Here is an 18,377-nt window from a genome sequence, read left to right as displayed (position 1 = left end):
TGGAAGCAGGATGAGGGGAGGTCGGAGGGTACGTTAGTCATTGCCGTGTCTGGGCGAGAAAGGACTTGCACGGATATGGGTTTGGGAGATTGTGGCTTGGGTCAGATTCCCAGAAGGAATTCGTAGCAATGCCGTTAACCACGATGCCGCCCATGGGCATTTCCACTGTAAACACCAACGTGCATTTCCTGGGTTTCACCTGCGCTCCTGCAGCGCCACACTCTTCCGCATTTGGGGAAGGTCGAGATTAAATCGACCGTCGTTGGTTAACCAAAAAAATATTTCCAACAGTTGAAATAATTATTGTTTCCAACAGTTGGAATTTAATGAAATTTGAATTCGAATAAAATCTCAACTAAAAAAAAAAACCCGTTTATTCGTTCTTGGCGTGAAAAAATGGCGTGCATTTTGTCATTATGTGCGACTTTACGTCACTCCTACGGACGTGAAAACATTTGTTTTCCTTAAAGATATATTTAAAATAAATAAAATAGTACATAAATTAACAATAAAAGAAGCTAAAAAACAATTTAAAATACAATAAAAAGCACATTAAAAATATATAAATATGTACGTACAGTATACTGTACGTACGCGCAACCGCTGCTTCGCATTCACAACAGAGGCGACGTACAGTATTCCTTTACTGTGTCTGTGTTAGCCATGGGTCCAAAGAAGGATAATGCTAGTGTTTCCAAGCGAAATGTGGACGATAAGGTAAATCTGATTAAAAGGTATGGAAAAGGTGGAAAAGGTGGAAAAGTGTCGGTGATAGTGCATAGACCTCATCGCGAATCGGAACCGCAATGCATCATGGGATCGGAAAGGGGCAATAGCGCCGCCACAAACTACACCATGGAATTGCAGCTGGCGCGGTTTTTTTAAACCATTGATATTAAAATAAAACAGCCTAAAACCACCGGGATTTTATGCTGATTCCGAATCTGTGTCTAAAACTTTTCTCCGATGTGTAGTTCTTGAGTTATAAGCGGACATCAAGACAGACAGACAGACACTCCTCCTTTATATATAGAGATGTCCACATTTTCTATTCACATCTGTGTTTGGAAATTTTTTGCTAGATCGCTTAGGCCTTTAGGGGTACCTTCTCTGGTTTGTTGTATTCGTGTTCGTGTCATTGTGTTCGGTCTCTGCTATGCACATAAAAAAACGAACATTGGCCGGCTGGGCATCAGGTTGACTGCGACAGTCCATTGCGACGAAACGGGGGTCCAGCTGCTGATGACAGTCCATAACAAAGTGACAGCAGAAAACATGAAGCATGCAGCATCTCCAGCAAACAGTGGCACGGCAGGGAACAGGCCATAATACATGGGCAAAGGCATCGTCGCCCAGGTCCTGCAGGCACGGGTAGGTGGTGCGGTGCCGGACAATCCAAGGACGGGCTTGGTCTTAACGTAACGGTTCCCTCCCCTTTAATCCCACGGACCTATCCTCGTCATGGCCGATGCCTCGCCCCTTAGTGCCTGCTCTAACCCTAGCCCCTCTTTGTCTAGTTCTTGGATTCCCCTCAGTTTGTGTCAGTGTGTCTGTCTGTCTGTGTCAGTGTGTCTGTCTGTCTGTGTCAGTGTCTGTCTGTCTGTGTCAGTGTGTCTGTCTGTCTGTGTCAGTGTGTCATTCTGCTATTTTTTTAAAACTTAATTTCATACATACTGTATTCACTTTGTTTTATTTATTAAGCTGATGGGTTTATCTTTTTCGATACCTACATTAGAATACCACTGGGCACGCCGATGCAAATTTCTACTCTTATGAAGATCAGAACGTGGGATCTTTCACTTCCACTTTGTTTAAGTTCTAAACAGCTGACCATATTCTTCCCCGTTACTTCACTTATCTTGGCATACACATCTATGCACCGGCACACAATGGCCTACTCGCTTTTCGAGATATACCGTGGCATCTTAAACATCCAAAACGTAAATGCAAAGGAAACATCTGGCTTTGTATCTTTAAGAGTCGAGAATTAACGTAATCGATCGCCGTATCCACAATTTATAGAAGACTACCTATTGCTCATCTATCGATTTCATTTAATTCAGTCTCAAAAAATGTCCATTTGTCTCGTGTTGTTGTTGTTTAAAGGTCTAAAAAATTGTTTTTTAACGTGATTGGCTTCAATTGGTTATTGTTAATTGTTTTTGGTCTGAAGGTAATTTCAATTGTCATCCACTTGATATTTACTGTGTTACAAGTAGATTAACATAAGGCAATGTGGGATGAAATCCAGACCAATCACAGCCATTCTGTGGTGAAGGGCGGGACGACTCGCTAACCATTAACCGTCCGACTCACTCATTGGTTAAGTGACCTCATGACGACAAAAGTGTCCGTCAGGAGACGTTGCTCGATTTTTATTTTTTTTATAATCACAAATAATTTTGGAACCATTCGATCTCAAACACATTGACCAATGGGTCGGTGTATATTTATATATTTTTTTCCTTACCTCTCCCCGGAAGTGAGTCAGGTCAGGTACAGAACGAAAGAAGCACTGACTGACGGTAATAGGTTAACCCTTTCAAATGTTGATCAATAAACCTATCGAGATCACTTGAGCTCGTATTAAGCTTTGTGCAGAAACCTCATCGACAGAAACTCGTTGACGTTGTTCTATCGCCGTCCCACGTGACCCGAGACCCACCACAATTAAATCGACTAAGTTCGTATGTATTTCGTTTATTGTTGTTTTATTGTCTGTTGTCTCCCGTTCGTGGAGGATTTATTTCCATTTACCACGTGACTAATATTAATGAAACCTCATCGGGCAATAAGCACTTGATCACAACTCAACATCGTCAAATCATAAAGACAAATTCTATAGTTAGACCACATCGGTATCAATTATGATGAAGCCTGCCTTTTTTGAATACAGTATTGTACAAGGTTCACCTGGAAGCGAGTCCTCTTCTTCCTCGTTCTGGATGCAGCACATGGTTGCGGGGTATAGTCAGGTTCACGATGTTTTTTCGTTCAAAATTTTGGTAGATTAGCAAAACTATACATTTTTGGAATATTCAGAGCATGAGGAATCCAAAAATTAATGTTTACATTTGCGTAGACACCTTTGCGAAAATGACACTCAGGACAGTGATGAAGATCTGTAAAAGCATATTCCTGAACGGTATAGACCTCGTAGATCCTGTGTATAGGACTTATAGTTCAATCTGATACTACCTATAACTTCCTATAACAACCTATAACTTCAAAGGACTTGCAATATCATGTATTATGTAATACAGTTATATCACAAATATAAAGACAATGGTTTTCAATTACCTTTGTTTGTTGCTTTTCTATAATCCTGAGCACTATTTTGAGGCCTTTATTGGATTCCTTGACCCAGAAAACATAGGATTAGCATATTTAATTAAGTCTCTAGGTTGACTAGAAGCCGAGATCGCGCAAAATATGTATTTTATGGCGGCCATTTTCAAAATCCAAAATGGCGGCCATGCAGGTGTCTGTGCAAATGCCAACATTGATTTTCAGATTCTCCATGCTCTGATGATTCCAAAAATGTATAGTTTTGCTAATCCCAAAATTTTGAAAGAAATTATATTTGTTAACATAGTGAACCTGACTATCTTCATCACTGTCCTGAGTGTCATTTTCGCAAAGGTGTCTACGCAAATGTAAACATTAATTTTTGGATTCCTCATGCTCTGAATATTCCAAAAATGTATAGTTTTGCTAATCTACCAAAATTTTGAACGAAATTATATTTGTTAACATAGTGAACCTGACTAGTAGCATCATTGGCTGTGGGCATGGCGGTGTTGCCGATGCAGTGCCCTCTGCTGGTGAGGGCAGGAATTTGCAATTTGGCCAGGGTGCCGGAGATAACTCACCTACTCTTCGCGTAGGACACCGTGGGATTTTTAACGTCCACCGCCGAATGCTGGCAGACGGGACACCGTTTAACGTCTAACATTCGGCCGAGGGACGGCACGTACGTTGATGTATCGCCCTGCCTGTGAAATACCTGGGGCGGGATTCAAATCCAGGCGAGACGGCTGCGAGGCAAGTATGCATACCTGTATGCCATCCTGACATCAGTTTATGATCAAGGAACAACTCGATTTCGATTGAATGTTATGTTTGAACACGAATCAGTAAACAAACCTGTAGTTTAACGATACTTCAATGTCTGAATTCATAAAGGACACAAACAACAGGCACGAAAAACTAATGCAACGTGTTAAGGTGGTGTATAAGATGCTGCATCAACGACGGTAAACTTCCAGATTTTTTTTTATTTTTTACAAACTTTAAATCTTTATTTTATTTAGATTGAATTACTGTATATACTTGAATATACTTTATTCAGTGCTTTGGACCCAGTCCTATTCCTGATTTTCATCAATGATCTCTCTGACTCTGGAAAATCCTCTGTCTTTCTACTGATGACTTCACCCTCTGCCTTGATGTCCCTTGCCCTTCAGGCAGCAGCCTCTACCCTCTCTTCAGACCTTGAAAAAATTCACTAGTTGGTCAAACATTTGGAATATATCTTTCAATCCTGACAAATGACGCACTCCCACTATCTCTCTCTGAAAGAAAGTCTGGCAAACATCCTATCTACTTTCTTAACAATCCTCTTGAGGAAGTTCAGTCATTCAAACTCCTAGGTCTCACTATCAGCCGCCGACTGGGCATCCTCCGTCATACAAAATCCTTCCTTGGCACACCTGAATTCCCATCCACCTAAAAGGCCTTCATCTGCAGCTTGATGGAGTAATGTTCTCTCCTCTAGGCCGGCGCCCCTACCTCACACCTTGATCAGCTTGACGCCATAGAAAAACAAGGCCTTAGAGATTATTGGAATCTCCCACTCTGAAGCCAATTCTCTGGGCCTATGACTTTCCCATCACAGACAGGTCGGTGGTCTCTCTGTTTTCTACCGTATCCTTTTTGGTCTTGTACCCTCTGCTCTTTCCATGCTTTGTCCCTTCCAGATTTCTGCAAGGCTCACATGGTTCCCCTTTTGGTGAAACTCCCAAAATCCCGGATCACTGCTAATGTCCACTCACTTGGTCCTCTTTTCTGCTGCCTGTGGAATCGACCTCTACATCCTCTTTAATCTCACTCTTCCCTCCAGGTATTCAAGACAGCTCTTCCACTACCCTCTCAGATTATTCCCAGTACAAAGTGATTATCTTTTCTACCCTCGTTAACCACACCCCAATCCCTCCTACTTCCAATTTTTCAGTTTTTTCTCTTTGGAGTTTCCTTTTGTATCCATTTGATCCACTCCAGGCCTGTGTGTTTTGTGTCCTGTTTTTTCTGTTCTGTCCAGTGTACTAGCTCTTCCATGAGCCTTGACTATGTAAACAAAAAAACAAGCTGAAGAACACAAATCGCCTTCTTGGCACTTTCAAAACCCTTCCATTTAGCATTACTTGGACTAAATATTACGGCATTTTACGTCATCACGACCAATCAAATTTGCCACTCAGACCCCGCCCATGTTCTTGTTTCTCAAGAGAGCGCGGGTAATATTTTCTATGAACTCTCATTACTGTATTTGATTTTAAACAATTTGGCCAATAAGAAGATATGTAAACCCCTTGGAATGTTCAATTTATTGAAAGCAGGATTTTGTCTCGTTGACAGGCCATGAGTGAGCCCGAGAGCTTCAAAGCATGGTTGCAAGCACAGGGCCTAAGAGCACATACGGCGCAGGCCGTAGTGACGGAGCTTGGCATTCAGAGCCATGGGGTTCTTCAAGCCTGTACAGGTACAGTTACATTGAGAGCTGAGTTGTTTTCTCTCACTAAACGGAAGTTTCCATTTGCAATGTATGCTGAGTTTCACAAATTTGTGGAATCTTGCTTGGAGCTACAAATCTTCCAGCCTGAAGGACCTCTGGTGGACATCTTGTGCTCATTGTTTGAGGTGGTGAGCCGAGAGTTCTTCAGTTGCTCCCAGAAGCTGAGCTCGTTAAAATCTCCATCCATGTCTTATGGTGATGAAAATGCACACCTTGGGATCAATATAAGTGATGTCTACAGCCATCAGCAAGACGAAGATGGAGGATCTCAGCTCGGTATGTGATGTCATAATTTGTGCGATTTGTTTGCCACATTTCATTTATTTCCAAGAACACTTGCGGTATAATTTTATCTCACTCTTTTTAGTATATATTTTAGGTATAATTTTAGCAAAGCACGTGATTTGTGTTTTTTATTAAATTATTTTATTATATGGAATAAATTGGATCATACTTTGTGAAAATTGCATTTGATACGGGCAGCACCAACTTATTGTACGACTCGGTGAATGGGATCCCTCCTGCTCCCCTTGTCCGCGAAGAGGCCCCGGGCGGGCTGTGCGGATGGGATTACACCTGTTCTGGAAAGACCTACTGTAGTGGTTTATTTACTTGTGACTTGGTTGCAATTAATTTTGCTCTACAGTAAAACACATAACTCATCATTCCGGAGAAATAATTGCTTGAACCATGTGAAGGTAATATTGTTGTGAATTAAAGCATGATCGAGTTGATCAAACGCAAGAAAAGTAAGGACGTGAACTTTACCCTTGCATTCTATGCTAGATCTCCTCTCAGAACATAATCCATAAAACCCATGTATGCCTACACCATTACAAGAACACAGCACGACGTGCTACCTGATAAGTACTTACAGGACAATGCCCAAATTGAATGGGAGACAGGTAACCACAGTGTATCCACACAAGTGTTCATAACGTAACCACACTCATGTACACACCACCAAAGCCAATTCACAACCTTCACTTCAGATCATGTTACAGGAAGGATGGACTCTGTTATCATCATCAGCATGTACCATGCCCTATGCAGAGCATTGGTGCCGCCGAAGCAGTTACTTGGCTACAATCCCGGTCAGGTCGCCACTCTGCCCCAGGAAGTCATGGCAGGAATTTTTGGCAGTAATAATGGGCAGTAATACATGGCAGTAATAATTCTGCATGGAGGAGTGGGCAAAAGTTTCTCCCAGTCGATGTCAGAGACTGGTAGACAGTTATAAGACACGCCGACTTGAGGTTGTTTCTGCCAAAGGGGGCAATACCACCTATTAGTAATTTGGTCATGGTGTCGGCGATAGCTCACCTACTCTTAGCAAAGGACACTGTCGGATCTTTAACGTCCACCAACTAATGCTGGCAGATGGGACTCCCAGTTTAACGTCCGTCCGAGGGACGACGCACACCTTGATGAATTACCCTACCAGTGAGGGGCCGGGATGAGAGTTTATGGCTGGGTCGGGATTCAAAATTTTCTGTGCTAAACTCGCTCTCATCCCTCTCTATCCTTTCTGTAATGAAGTTCCCAAACCGTAAACGGTCCTTCATAAGGGCGTCAGAATACTTCTGTACAATGTCTGATCTCGCAAAAGCAGCACTTTTTTTCTTTTCCACCACCACTAATATTGTGAAGCAGTTGTGAATTTTTTGGTGTTTAACTCCATATCATAGTTACGGACTGACCGGAGCTTGTGTGCAGGTGTACAAAATCCAGTGGAGGCAGTTGATTTTGAAGACAACAATCCTCTAACTTCCCAAATACCCATAAATGATGCTCAAGAAGGGTTTGAAGATAGTTCAACAATGCATTCCAGCAATACTGTTTTTACTGTACAAGGTTAGTAAAACATTTGAGTAACCAACCTTTTTATACCAGAGGGTACCATTGTTACATGTATATTGATGGCATAATTTGATATTATATGAATGTTCTGTGATGTACAGAAAACACACTTTTATTTTGGGGAAATGAGAATGAAGAACTAGTCTTTCTGGTGAAGGCCTTGTGTTGATCTATGTCGGCGGACAGGTAGTACAATGGATGAAATCAACAGGATGTTGATTGAGGTATGCCCGTCGATGTTTCGGGCATTAACCCCTCTTTTGTTCCTCGAAGGGTTAACGTCTGAGACATCAGCTTCTCCTTGCTTTCCAAGGTGGTTATCATACCTCAATCAATGTCCTGTTGATTTCATCTGTCAATTCATTTTTGTCAGCAATTTTGAAACCTGACATTGAACTGGTCTTTTTATTTTAATTTTTATTTTATATCTCTTTCCCCTCTTCTCTTCTCTCATATGTTTGTTTATTTTTGCTAGAACGACAACCAAACAAATTGTAAGTAATATATGCTTGACATTTCCTTGATGTGCTGACACTAAGCTTCTGTGCAGGTGTACAAAATCAAGAGGAGGCAGGTGATTTTCAAGACAACAATCTTCTAAATTCACAAATATCTTTAAATCATGTTCAAGAAGAATTTGAAGAAGCTTCAATAAACGAGTACAACAGTGGTGTATCAGGTACTGGAAACTTCAGCTGTCGTGGAATAACTCAATCGAGCCATACCAAATTACCAATTGGTTGCATCATTTATTAATACGTACGTACGGAGAGAGATGCTAAAACCACACAGGGTCAGCATTATCCTCTCTAGTGGAATGCCTCACATGAATCCATTATATAGATGAACAGAGATGTGGCAATTTATGGGGCAATCACACTTCATGCCTATTCATACTGACGTTTAAGGATTCTACGAGTAAACAACAGATGTTTGATCAGATATTGGCACACAACAGACTCTGCGATATGTTGTCTCTCACGAGCGGTTGACATTGTAACATTTTGAAACACAAAACCAAGTGCTCATCACTTTGTATTAGCCCAAAATGCTGTGCGGCTATCACATGGTCCTCTAGAGCTCTGCATTAGCTTATATGGTCATGAATTCTCTCTTTCATTAATTGAACATAGTAAAATAATTAATTTACTTCCACACAGCGAACAAACTGCTTTTTCTCTTTAATATCAGGATGTCATTTTTATGCAAAATACTAGATAACCAAACAAATTGTAAATAACGTGTGTCTGACGTTTTTATAATGTGCTGACTCTGAACTTGTGTTGACATATAAAAAATCCAGAAGAGGCGGTTACAAGCAACATTCCTCCTACTTCACGAAGATCCTTAAATCAAGTTCAAGAAGTGTTTGAAGATCCTTTGACATCTCAGTCGTGCAATGCTGTTTCCCCTGAATCAGGTTTGTTGATTTTGAAACGTGCACGGAAAGTAAGGGTAAACCTGCCCCCCACCTCCACCACCTACCCCTTTCTGTACGTGTTATGTACAGTCACGTGAAAAAGTAAGTACACCCCATGTAAAGTTTTGACTTTTTCAACATATTTCAACATGCAGCTATTTGATCTTCATTTGAACAATATTGATAGATAAAGGTGATATAATATAACAAATATCATGAAACATTTACATTTTGTAGTCCATCGTATAATTTAAATAAACATAAATGCAAATTTCGCATGTGGAAAAAGTAAGTACACCCCTACATTTATCACTACTTCAAATACCTAAAATTAGAATCAGGTGCACCAACTCAGGTGCAAATGATTAGAACATTGTTAGAGATGATCTTGGAGGAACCTGTCTTATTTAAACCTCAGACATTTCGTTTGGTTTGCTCTTTGTTGATGAAGTGTGTGGCGTCACCATGCCTAGATCAAAATAGCTCTCTGAGGCCTTCAGAAAGAAGGTTATAGATGCCTATGAGTCTGGGAAGGAATTTAAAAAGATCTCCAAACAATTTGAAATCAATTATTCGACTGTCCGGAAGATCATCTACAAGTGGAGAAGATTCTAAACAACTGCCAACTTGTTCAGGCCAGACCGCCACAGCAAGTTCAGCCCGAGAGCAGACCGCAAGATGCTGAAAGAAGTCTCTAAGAACCCCAGAATGTAATCACGGGACCTACAGGTAGCTCTTGCCACTGTTGATGTCAAAGTGCACGAGTCTACCATTAGAAAGAGGCTGCACAAATTTGATCTACATGGAAGGTGTGCCAGGAGGAAACCTTTGCTGTCCAGAAAGAACATCAGGGCAAGACTAAAGTTTGCCAATGAACACCTCGGCAAAGACCAGCACTTCTGGAACAATGTGCTCTGGACAGATGAGTCAAAGGTAGAGCTATTTGGCCACAGTACCAGAAGACATGCTGGGCGAAAACCAAAGACAGCATTCGACGACAAGAACCTGATACCAACTGTAAAGCATGGTGGTGGAAATATTATGGTTTGGGGCAGCTTTGCTGTATCAGGGCCTGGGCAGCTCACCATCATAGAATCCACTATGAATTACACCCTTGGCTCTAATCACAATCACTTCATTGTACCAGAGGGTGCTTGAGGATAATGTGAGGCCATCTGTCGGAAAGTTGAAGCTCAACCGAAGGTGGACCTTGCAACATGACAATGACCCTAAACATACCAGTAAATCCACCAAGGAATGGCTGAAAAGAAAGAAATGGAGGGTTCTGGAATGGCCGTCAAAGCCCGGATCTAAATCCCATCGAGATGTTGTGGGGGGATTTGAAACGAGCTGTGCATGCAAGAAACCCCTCAAACATCGCACAGCTGAAATAATTCTGCATGGAGGAGTGGGCAAAAGTTTCTCCCAGTCGATGTCAGAGACTGGTAGACAGTTATAAGACACGCCGACTTGAGGTTGTTTCTGCCAAAGGGGGCAATACCACCTATTAGAGCCAAGGGTGTACTTACTTTTTCCACATGCGAAATTTGCATCTATGTTTATTTAAGTGATACAATGGACTACAAAATGTAAATGTTTCATGATATTTGTTATATTATATCACCTTTATCTATCAATATTGTTGAAATGAAGATCAAATAGCTGTATGTTGAAATATGTTGAAAAAGTCAAAACTTTACATGGGGTGTACTTACTTTTTCATGTGACTGTACATACTGTCACATCTGGATACATTCTTTGTGATTGCATATGTAATATGTATGGTTTAATTATGATGGATGTGGAGTAGTTATTTAAGTTATTTCATTTAAGTTATTTTTTTAGAAGTTATTTAACTTCCTGGTCCCTCTCTCTTCTTTCGACATGTTGGATTGGAGTCCACTGATCTCTATACTAACTGGATAGGGTGCCTAACATTGATTGGTCGGGCGGCTCTGAAGCCACCTGAAAGGCCCCATCCGCGTCCTGAAAGCCACCGGAAGCGCTCCATCCACCATAATCCTCCCACAACACAGAAAATCCCATTTGCATGAAACAAATACTTGCTTCAAGGTGCATCTTCCTACAAAAATCCCACCTTCCTACTTCAATTTTCTCGTTTCCCATTTGATTTTATTCCATTCCGATTTGATCTTAGTCCATTCGCGGGTTGAAAAAAAAACATTGTTGTAGTATTTATGAAATGCCATCGTGTGTTGCTTATGGTTGTGAAAGCCACAACAGTCGTGATCAAAGGAGAAGAGGAATCACATTTCATCGGAAAGTGGAATTCACCTTAGTTACGATCCAGCGTGCGGGAATCCATGGGAGAGCAAAGATGGTGAACAAATGACTTCAGAAAATGAGCTTCCCCTCCTATCCAGTTAATGTAGAGATCAGTGTTGGAATGCACACTTTTCTATAATTTCTTTAATTTATATGTGCGGCCATCTGAGAATAATTCTTCATTTTTCTCCTTCACGGGTGGAGTTTCCTTAAGCCTGGCCCGTGTACGCCATGATGCCATGATGTATGACATCACACGTGTGTCATACATGTATGACATCACACATCACACATGATGTATGACATCACACGCCACACACAACACAACACACGATACGCCATGATGTATGACATATGGTGAGAACACGTGTGAGAGAAAACGAGGGAAGAAGGCGCTGACTCTCGAAGGGTCTGGGCTCTGAACAAAAGGGTAAACGTGTTGAGAGGCCTCAGCGAGTGTGTTGGGCTGGCAGATGGCCTTGAAGTACGCAGACGTCACCTCTAAGCTGTCTCACCTGGGGTTGAATCCCGACCCAGATATAAACTGTCATCCTGGACGTTAACCTGGGTGTCCCGAATGCCGGCATTAGTTGGCGCACATTAAAGATTGCACGGTGTTCTTTGGAAAAAGGTGGAGAGCTCACCTCAACTGCTGAGATGCTGGGGAAGCTTAGAGCTCTTTCATATGCCCCCACAGAAATTCCTGACTCTGCCAGTACCTGTGGGGTGCTAGAATGACCTTTGACCCTGGGCGTCACAAACCCTAACTATGCCACTGATTCAAACATACCCTTTAGGCCCCTTAGGGACCCTAACTTATATTGGAACATACCTTTTCGACCCCTTTATAGACCACTTTCAACCCTTAAAGACCTAAACAGACCCTTTTGGACTCTTTCAAACTGCTCCATCTTTACACTCTTAAGACACCTGGACGATTTAGACCTGTCAACCTTTCGACTATCTAGACCAGTTAGACCCCTTTAGACGCACACCACGCAAATCTATAGTCTTCTTGCAGTTATACAGGCTACCCCTTTTTATGTCTCTGCCGACGAAGTTGCCGGAGGCATTATGTTTTCAGGTTGTCAGTCCGTGCGTCTGTGATAGGTTTTTGTTACCTGATACCGTCCAATTATGGGGTCAAGAGGTCAAAGCCCAGAAATCGCATTACGTAAAACTTCTGTTACTGTGCTAACTTGTGAACCAGTGATGGAATTTTGACCAAACTTGGTATAAGTATATAATATGATGAAAATGTGAACTGATTAGATTTCTGCATCAAAGATCAGAGGTCATGCCAGGTAAAAGTGTGATGAAAAAAATCAAATTCAAAAAATGCAAAATTCGAATTCACATAAAATCGTTCATTTTCCATCGATTGATCTGACATTTGAACAGAATTTGCATATTCAGTCACTGAATTGGTTCATCAATCAAAAGCTATTGTTTTTGAGGTCTAAAGGGCAAGATCGCAATGACTGATTTCCCAAATACAGTCCATGACCGCTTGTTTGTTTGTTTATTCGCACATAATGTGCTAACGCAGACCACAATTTTTACACTTTAAAAAAACTGATTACCTCTCTAAAGTATGTACTGTATTTAGAATGCTGGTATGTTTATAAATATGTACTATAAAACCACACAAAACAAGTCCGGGTGAGAGTCTGCAATTTTCGATTGCTCCTTCTAGTTTACCTCTTGTTTTTCCCCTTGGACCTTAAAGTTGTACTCCAAAAAAAAAAATTATATGTGTGTATAGATATATATATATATATATATATATATGTATATATATATATATATATATATATATATATATATATATATATATGATCAAGGCACCTCCTTTGCTTGATGTTTAGCCAATGGGGACCAATGAATAAATCTCTGTCTCTTGACAGAGTGGCCGGGCTGAAGCCTCCAGAAGACCCTTTGGGTCGGAGGTGACGCTTTGGTCTAGGACTTCGGTCCACAGGAGATCGGGACAGCGCTCGTCACGCTGTTATGTTCGTTGATTATATATATATATATATATATATATATATATATATATATATATATATATATATATATATATGTATATATATATATATATATATATTATATATATATATATATACACACACACACATACATATATACAGTCACGTGAAAAAGTAAGTACACCCCATGTAAAATTTTGACTTTTTCAACATATTTCAACATACAGCTATTTGATCTTCATTTCAACAATATTGAAAGATAAAGGTGATATAATATAACAAATATCATGAAACATTTACATTTTGTAGTCCATTGTATAATTTAAATAAACATAAATGCAAATTTCACATGTGGAAAAAGTAAGTACACCCTTGGCTCCAATAGGTGGTATTGCCCCCTTTGGCAGAAACAACCTCAAGTAGGCGTTTCTTATAACTTTCTACCAGTCTCTGACATCGACTGGGAGAAATTTTTGCCCACTCCTCCATGCAGAATTCTTTCAGCTGTGCGATGTTTGAGGGGTTTCTTGCATGCACAGCTCGTTTCAAATCCCCCCACAACATCTTGATGGGATTTAGATCCGGGCTTTGACTTGGCCATTCCAGAACCCTCCATTTCTTTCTTTTCAGCCATTCCTTGGTGGATTTACTGGTATGTTTAGGGTCATTGTCATGTTGCAAGGTCCACCTACGGTTGAGGTTCAACTTCCCGACAGATGGCCTCACATTATCCTCAAGCACCCTCTGGTACAATGAAGAATTCATAGTGGATTCTATGATGGTGAGCTGCCCAGGCCCTGATGCAGCAAAGCTGCCCCAAACCATAATATTTCCACCACCATGCTTTACAGTTGGTATCAGGTTCTTGTGGTCAAATGCTGTCTTTGGTTTTCGCCAAACATGTCTTCTGGTACTGTGGCAAAATAGCTCTACCTTTGACTCATCTGTCCAGAGCACATTGTTCCAGAAGTGCTGGTCTTTGCCAAGGTGTTCATTGGCAAACTTTAGTCTTGCCCTGATGTTCTTTCTGGACAGCAAAGGTTTCCTCCTGGCACACCTCCCATGTAGATCAAATTTGTGCAGCCTCTTTCTAATGGTAGACTCGTGCACTTTGACATCAACAGTGGCAAGAGCTACCTGTAGGTCCCGTGATGACATTCTGGAGTTCTTAGAGACTTCTTTCAGCATCTTGCGGTCTGCTCTCGGGCTGAACTTGCTGGGGCGGCCTGGCCTGAAAAAGTTGGCAGTTGTTTGGAATCTTCTCCACTTGTAGATGATCTTCCGGACAGTCGAATGATTGATTTCAAATGTTTGGAGATCTTTTTAAATCCATTCCCAGGCTCGTAGGCATCAATAACCTTCTTTCTGAAGGCCTCAGAGAGCTCTTTTGATCTCGGCATGGTGACGCCGCACACTTCAACAACAAAGAGCAAACCAAACTAAATGTCTGAGGTTTAAATCAGACAGGTTCCTCCAAGATCCTCTCTAATGATGTTCTAATCATTTGCACCTGAGCTGGTGCAACTGATTCTAATTTTAGGTATTTGAAGTAGTGATAAATGTAGGGGTGTACTTACTTTTTCCACATGCGAAATTTGCATTTATGTTTATTTAAATTATACAATAGACTACAAAATGTAAATGTTTCATGATATTTGTTATATTATATCACCTTTATCTATCAATATTGTTGAAATGAAGATCAAATAGCTGTATGTTGAAATATGTTGAAAAAGTCAAAACTTTACATGGGGTGTACTTACTTTTTCACGTGACTGTATATATATATATATATATGTTATTGGCACACAGACCTGGGTTTACAGCAGTGCTTTTTTCAGAACATTATTACATACACCGGTGTCAGTAATCTCAAAAACCTAATCTCTGAAACTATGGATGCTTTATTGTTGCAGATGTCATTGTGATGGTCAAACAGGAGCCCAACATTGTGGATGGTTTATTCTCACAAGGTAAGAATTGTTGCTGATTTTCTTATCAGTCCTGCCCTGAAGGTGATGCGAGACTATCGCAATGCCCCTGATTTTGTGTCCGCGTCTTTATATTTTCGCTTTAAAAATAGTTTTCTCTGAAGCCGCTTGTCTGATCGATGTGAAACTTTAAACACAGGAGGGACTCCCCATTTTATTGTCATATGATATGTCACATAAAAACTTCTTGCAGTTTTCAAGGTTTCTCTTGGCTTTAACTCCCCAAAACCGCAACTCTTACTTTCGCAGAGTACTGCTTTGCACCTTCCTCTTGGGGGAGATGAGGATTTGGTGGCTTTTAGAGCTGATAAAACAATTTATTAAAGTAACACATAGACAGATTATGAAGGGAAAAATTTAAAGGATTAATGAGGGAGGAATGGTGCAAGGGCTTCAGACACACAGAGGGGAGGGTTCTAAACACACTTTGACGCATCTCCTATCATTTTATACAGAAACCACACACCTGTGCTTGACATTATTTAATGTCATAAATAGTCTATCTTACTCCCGTTACCCCCATCACCATTCCTGCAAATATATATTCTGGTTTTATGAGGTCTGGGTGCCTCAAATTGATATCCCTGTCCTCTACCCACATTAACCTCCTATATTAGGGTTTTTCATGATCTTGAGATGATGACACGGTCTTTTTCTTGAGCAAACATTGAGCGACTGCACATAAACTTCACAGCGGTTAGTGCGAGACTCATCATATCATGTGAGTCCTCTGGCATGTTTGGAATTTTCTTTTTTTCATTCCAGACTACTAGGCTCATGTTTCTCACCATTTTAAAGTTGTTGGATATTAATTGGCCAGTGAGCTATTATCTTTGATATAGTAAAAATGTTATGACCTTCGATTTCCCACTTTGGTCTTTGGACAATATTAATGGCGTTTACAAGAACCAAATCGATGTTGATTACATTTTTGGAATTCAAATGACAACAGTGGCAGACATTTTATCATACTGTAACCCTAAGCCTAAGCCTGAGGTTGAGTTGTATGCAGGTGAAATCTATCCAGTACAAGTGGAAAATCTTGAAGGAAACAATGCTTCATCTTCCCCAGAGGCTTTGAGCTTTGTTTCTGTGACAGAAGATTTATACGATCTTCAAAAGGAGAGTGGAAATGATTCTGAGGGCAAAGCTGGTGAGCACTAATCTACAAAACTGCGTATTATTGTTTATTCGTAACAATTGTTTTTATTTTGCATCTTTTTGTGCAATAGTGTGGATCATCCTGAAAGAGAAGATAAATTATTTTATTTCTTTTTTCTTGCAGAGACATCAACAGATAATTTTTGTGAATTAAAGCCCAGGCACACCTTTGCAATGAAAGAGCGCATTTTAAAGAAACAAACGCACCATTCAAACTCTTCTTCGAGAAATCTCAAGTCCAGTTCAACAAACACGAAATTCCAAATTGGGGGAACGCAATACAAGTGTTGGAGTTGCAATAAGAGTTTTTCTGACTTGAGAAGCACAGAAAACCATATGAAGACCCAGCCAGGAAAATGCTTGCTCAAGTGTACTTTATGTGGTAAACCTGTCGTCAGGTTTGGCGATTTGAAGAAACACATGAGGATACACAGTGAAGAGCGGCCATATGACTGCTCCGTTTGTGGTAAAAGTTTTAAACAGATAGGAAATGTGAATCGGCACATGATGATACACACGGGAGAGCGTCCGCACAATTGTCCCATCTGCGGGAAGCGTTTTGCTCAGTTTCCCAATTTGAAGGGGCACATGCGGATCCACAATGGAGAGCGCCCGTACAGTTGCTCGATTTGTGGTAAAAGATTCACGCAGATCGGAAATGTAAAAAGGCACATGATGATCCACACGGGAGAGCGTCCACACAATTGCCCCATTTGTGCTCGGGCCTTTGCTCAGTCTGCAAACCTGAACAAACACATGATGAGGGCACACACTGGAGTGCACTACAGGCTTCCTTATTCCATTTCATGAAGGGTATCATGGAGGTGAGAAGTACAAATGATCGTTCTGTATGACTTCTCGACCCATCTTGCGTGAACATTGAAAACAACGATGCATGACAACTAGATATAATGGTTACAAAGGAAGAATCAAAACTATTGATCAGAGAAGTATCAATGCTCATGATCTTCAGTCTGAAACAATTGCATCTAAAAGTGATCATGTGCCAAGTCATGAAATATTGGGTGGGGCGCGTACGTGAAAGCTGAACAAAATTCACCGTCGGCATTGATCCATTTTACAGTCAATAAGCAGACACTGGCTGATGAGTTTTTAATAATGTCCTCCTGCTCATTCTGATTGTTTTTCGTGTTCTTTTGTACTGTGCAGTCAGTTGACTTTGCTCCCGAGCACAAACCTGATCGACATCCCATCCCCACTCATATGTAAATAACCAAATATCAATGGACACTTGTGCAAATATCAATGGACAAATGGAAAACACGTTTGTTTGGTATGGTTAAATAAATTGGTTTGCAGAAGACTGATGAACATTTGGTGACTCTGTACTCGATTTTGTTTGTGACAGACACCCTTGTGGAAGGTTTGAAGGTAGATTTATTAAATGCTAGATAACCATTGTGAGTTTTGGGAAATTAAAATCTAACTTAAAAAATCAAACTGACTTTAAACATTGGCAAGACACGAGGTAGGTATTTTAAAGTAAGAGTTGCTTTTATAAAACATCATCCTCCCTGGTAAATACTGTACTCCCGCATTTTACAAAATGTTTTTGATATCAAAATGTTGAGCAGGACTAACTCCAACTTTTTGTATTTGATGAATTTTAATATTCATTAAAATTCAGTGTTCTTAAATATGAGAATTCAGCTCAGGCAGTTGCAATAGAAGTATAATTGTTTATTTTCAGTAGCTTGTTGTCTTCTGGGTGATGTGAAATGTCCATTAATTAAAATAAATAAACCCATCATGTGCAAATTCAAGTTAATTGCTGCCATTGTACATGAATGCAATATTCTTCTTCAGTATGGCCAGTTTGATGATTTAATTGTTTATTTTATAGGTTCTAAGGTTCG

At 40.5% G+C, this 18,377-nt stretch overlaps 1 protein-coding gene across 13 annotated transcripts; it reads left to right on the top strand.

Annotated features, from left to right (window-relative positions):
* The first annotated feature begins 2,314 nt into the window (after positions 1-2,314).
* LOC137430095 (uncharacterized) lies at positions 2,315-17,834 on the top strand. Of its 13 annotated transcripts, XM_078780102.1 has the most exons (10): positions 2,495-2,525; positions 3,888-4,044; positions 5,638-5,761; positions 5,878-6,070; positions 7,511-7,648; positions 8,205-8,333; positions 8,958-9,074; positions 15,265-15,321; positions 16,352-16,492; positions 16,625-17,834. In XM_078780102.1, the coding sequence occupies exons 3-10, from the start codon at positions 5,738-5,740 to the stop codon at positions 17,308-17,310; spliced, it is 1,485 nt and encodes a 494-aa protein (XP_078636228.1). In that variant the 5' UTR covers positions 2,495-2,525; positions 3,888-4,044; positions 5,638-5,737; the 3' UTR covers positions 17,311-17,834. The 13 variants fall into 13 exon arrangements, with proteins under 13 accessions (XP_078636221.1, XP_067976745.2, XP_078636227.1 ...); XM_078780101.1 differs by lacking the exon at positions 3,888-4,044 and having other exon boundaries at positions 2,413-2,525; XM_078780094.1 differs by having other exon boundaries at positions 2,485-2,525; positions 5,638-6,070.
* Positions 17,835-18,377: the final 543 nt, after the last annotated feature.

Source organism: Myxine glutinosa, chromosome 6 (genome assembly GCF_964187855.1).
Source record: "Myxine glutinosa chromosome 6, kmMyxGlut1.1, whole genome shotgun sequence".
Taxonomy (NCBI): Eukaryota; Metazoa; Chordata; class Myxini; order Myxiniformes; family Myxinidae; genus Myxine; species Myxine glutinosa.
This window is presented reverse-complemented; position numbering and strand designations above follow the sequence as displayed.

What these genes read in the sequence shown, in the direction of transcription:
- LOC137430095 (XM_078780094.1), top strand. Translation starts at nt 3,982, where the DNA reads ATGTATCGCCCTGCCTGTGAAATACCTGGGGCGGGATTCAAATCCAGG. An exon ending in TGCTGTTTCCCCTGAATCAG is followed by an intron (nt 9,075 to 15,264) that starts GTTTGTTGATTT and finishes TTATTGTTGCAG; the next exon opens with ATGTCATTGTGATGGTCAAA. An exon ending in GGATGGTTTATTCTCACAAG is followed by an intron (nt 15,322 to 16,351) that starts GTAAGAATTGTT and finishes AGTTGTATGCAG; the next exon opens with GTGAAATCTATCCAGTACAA.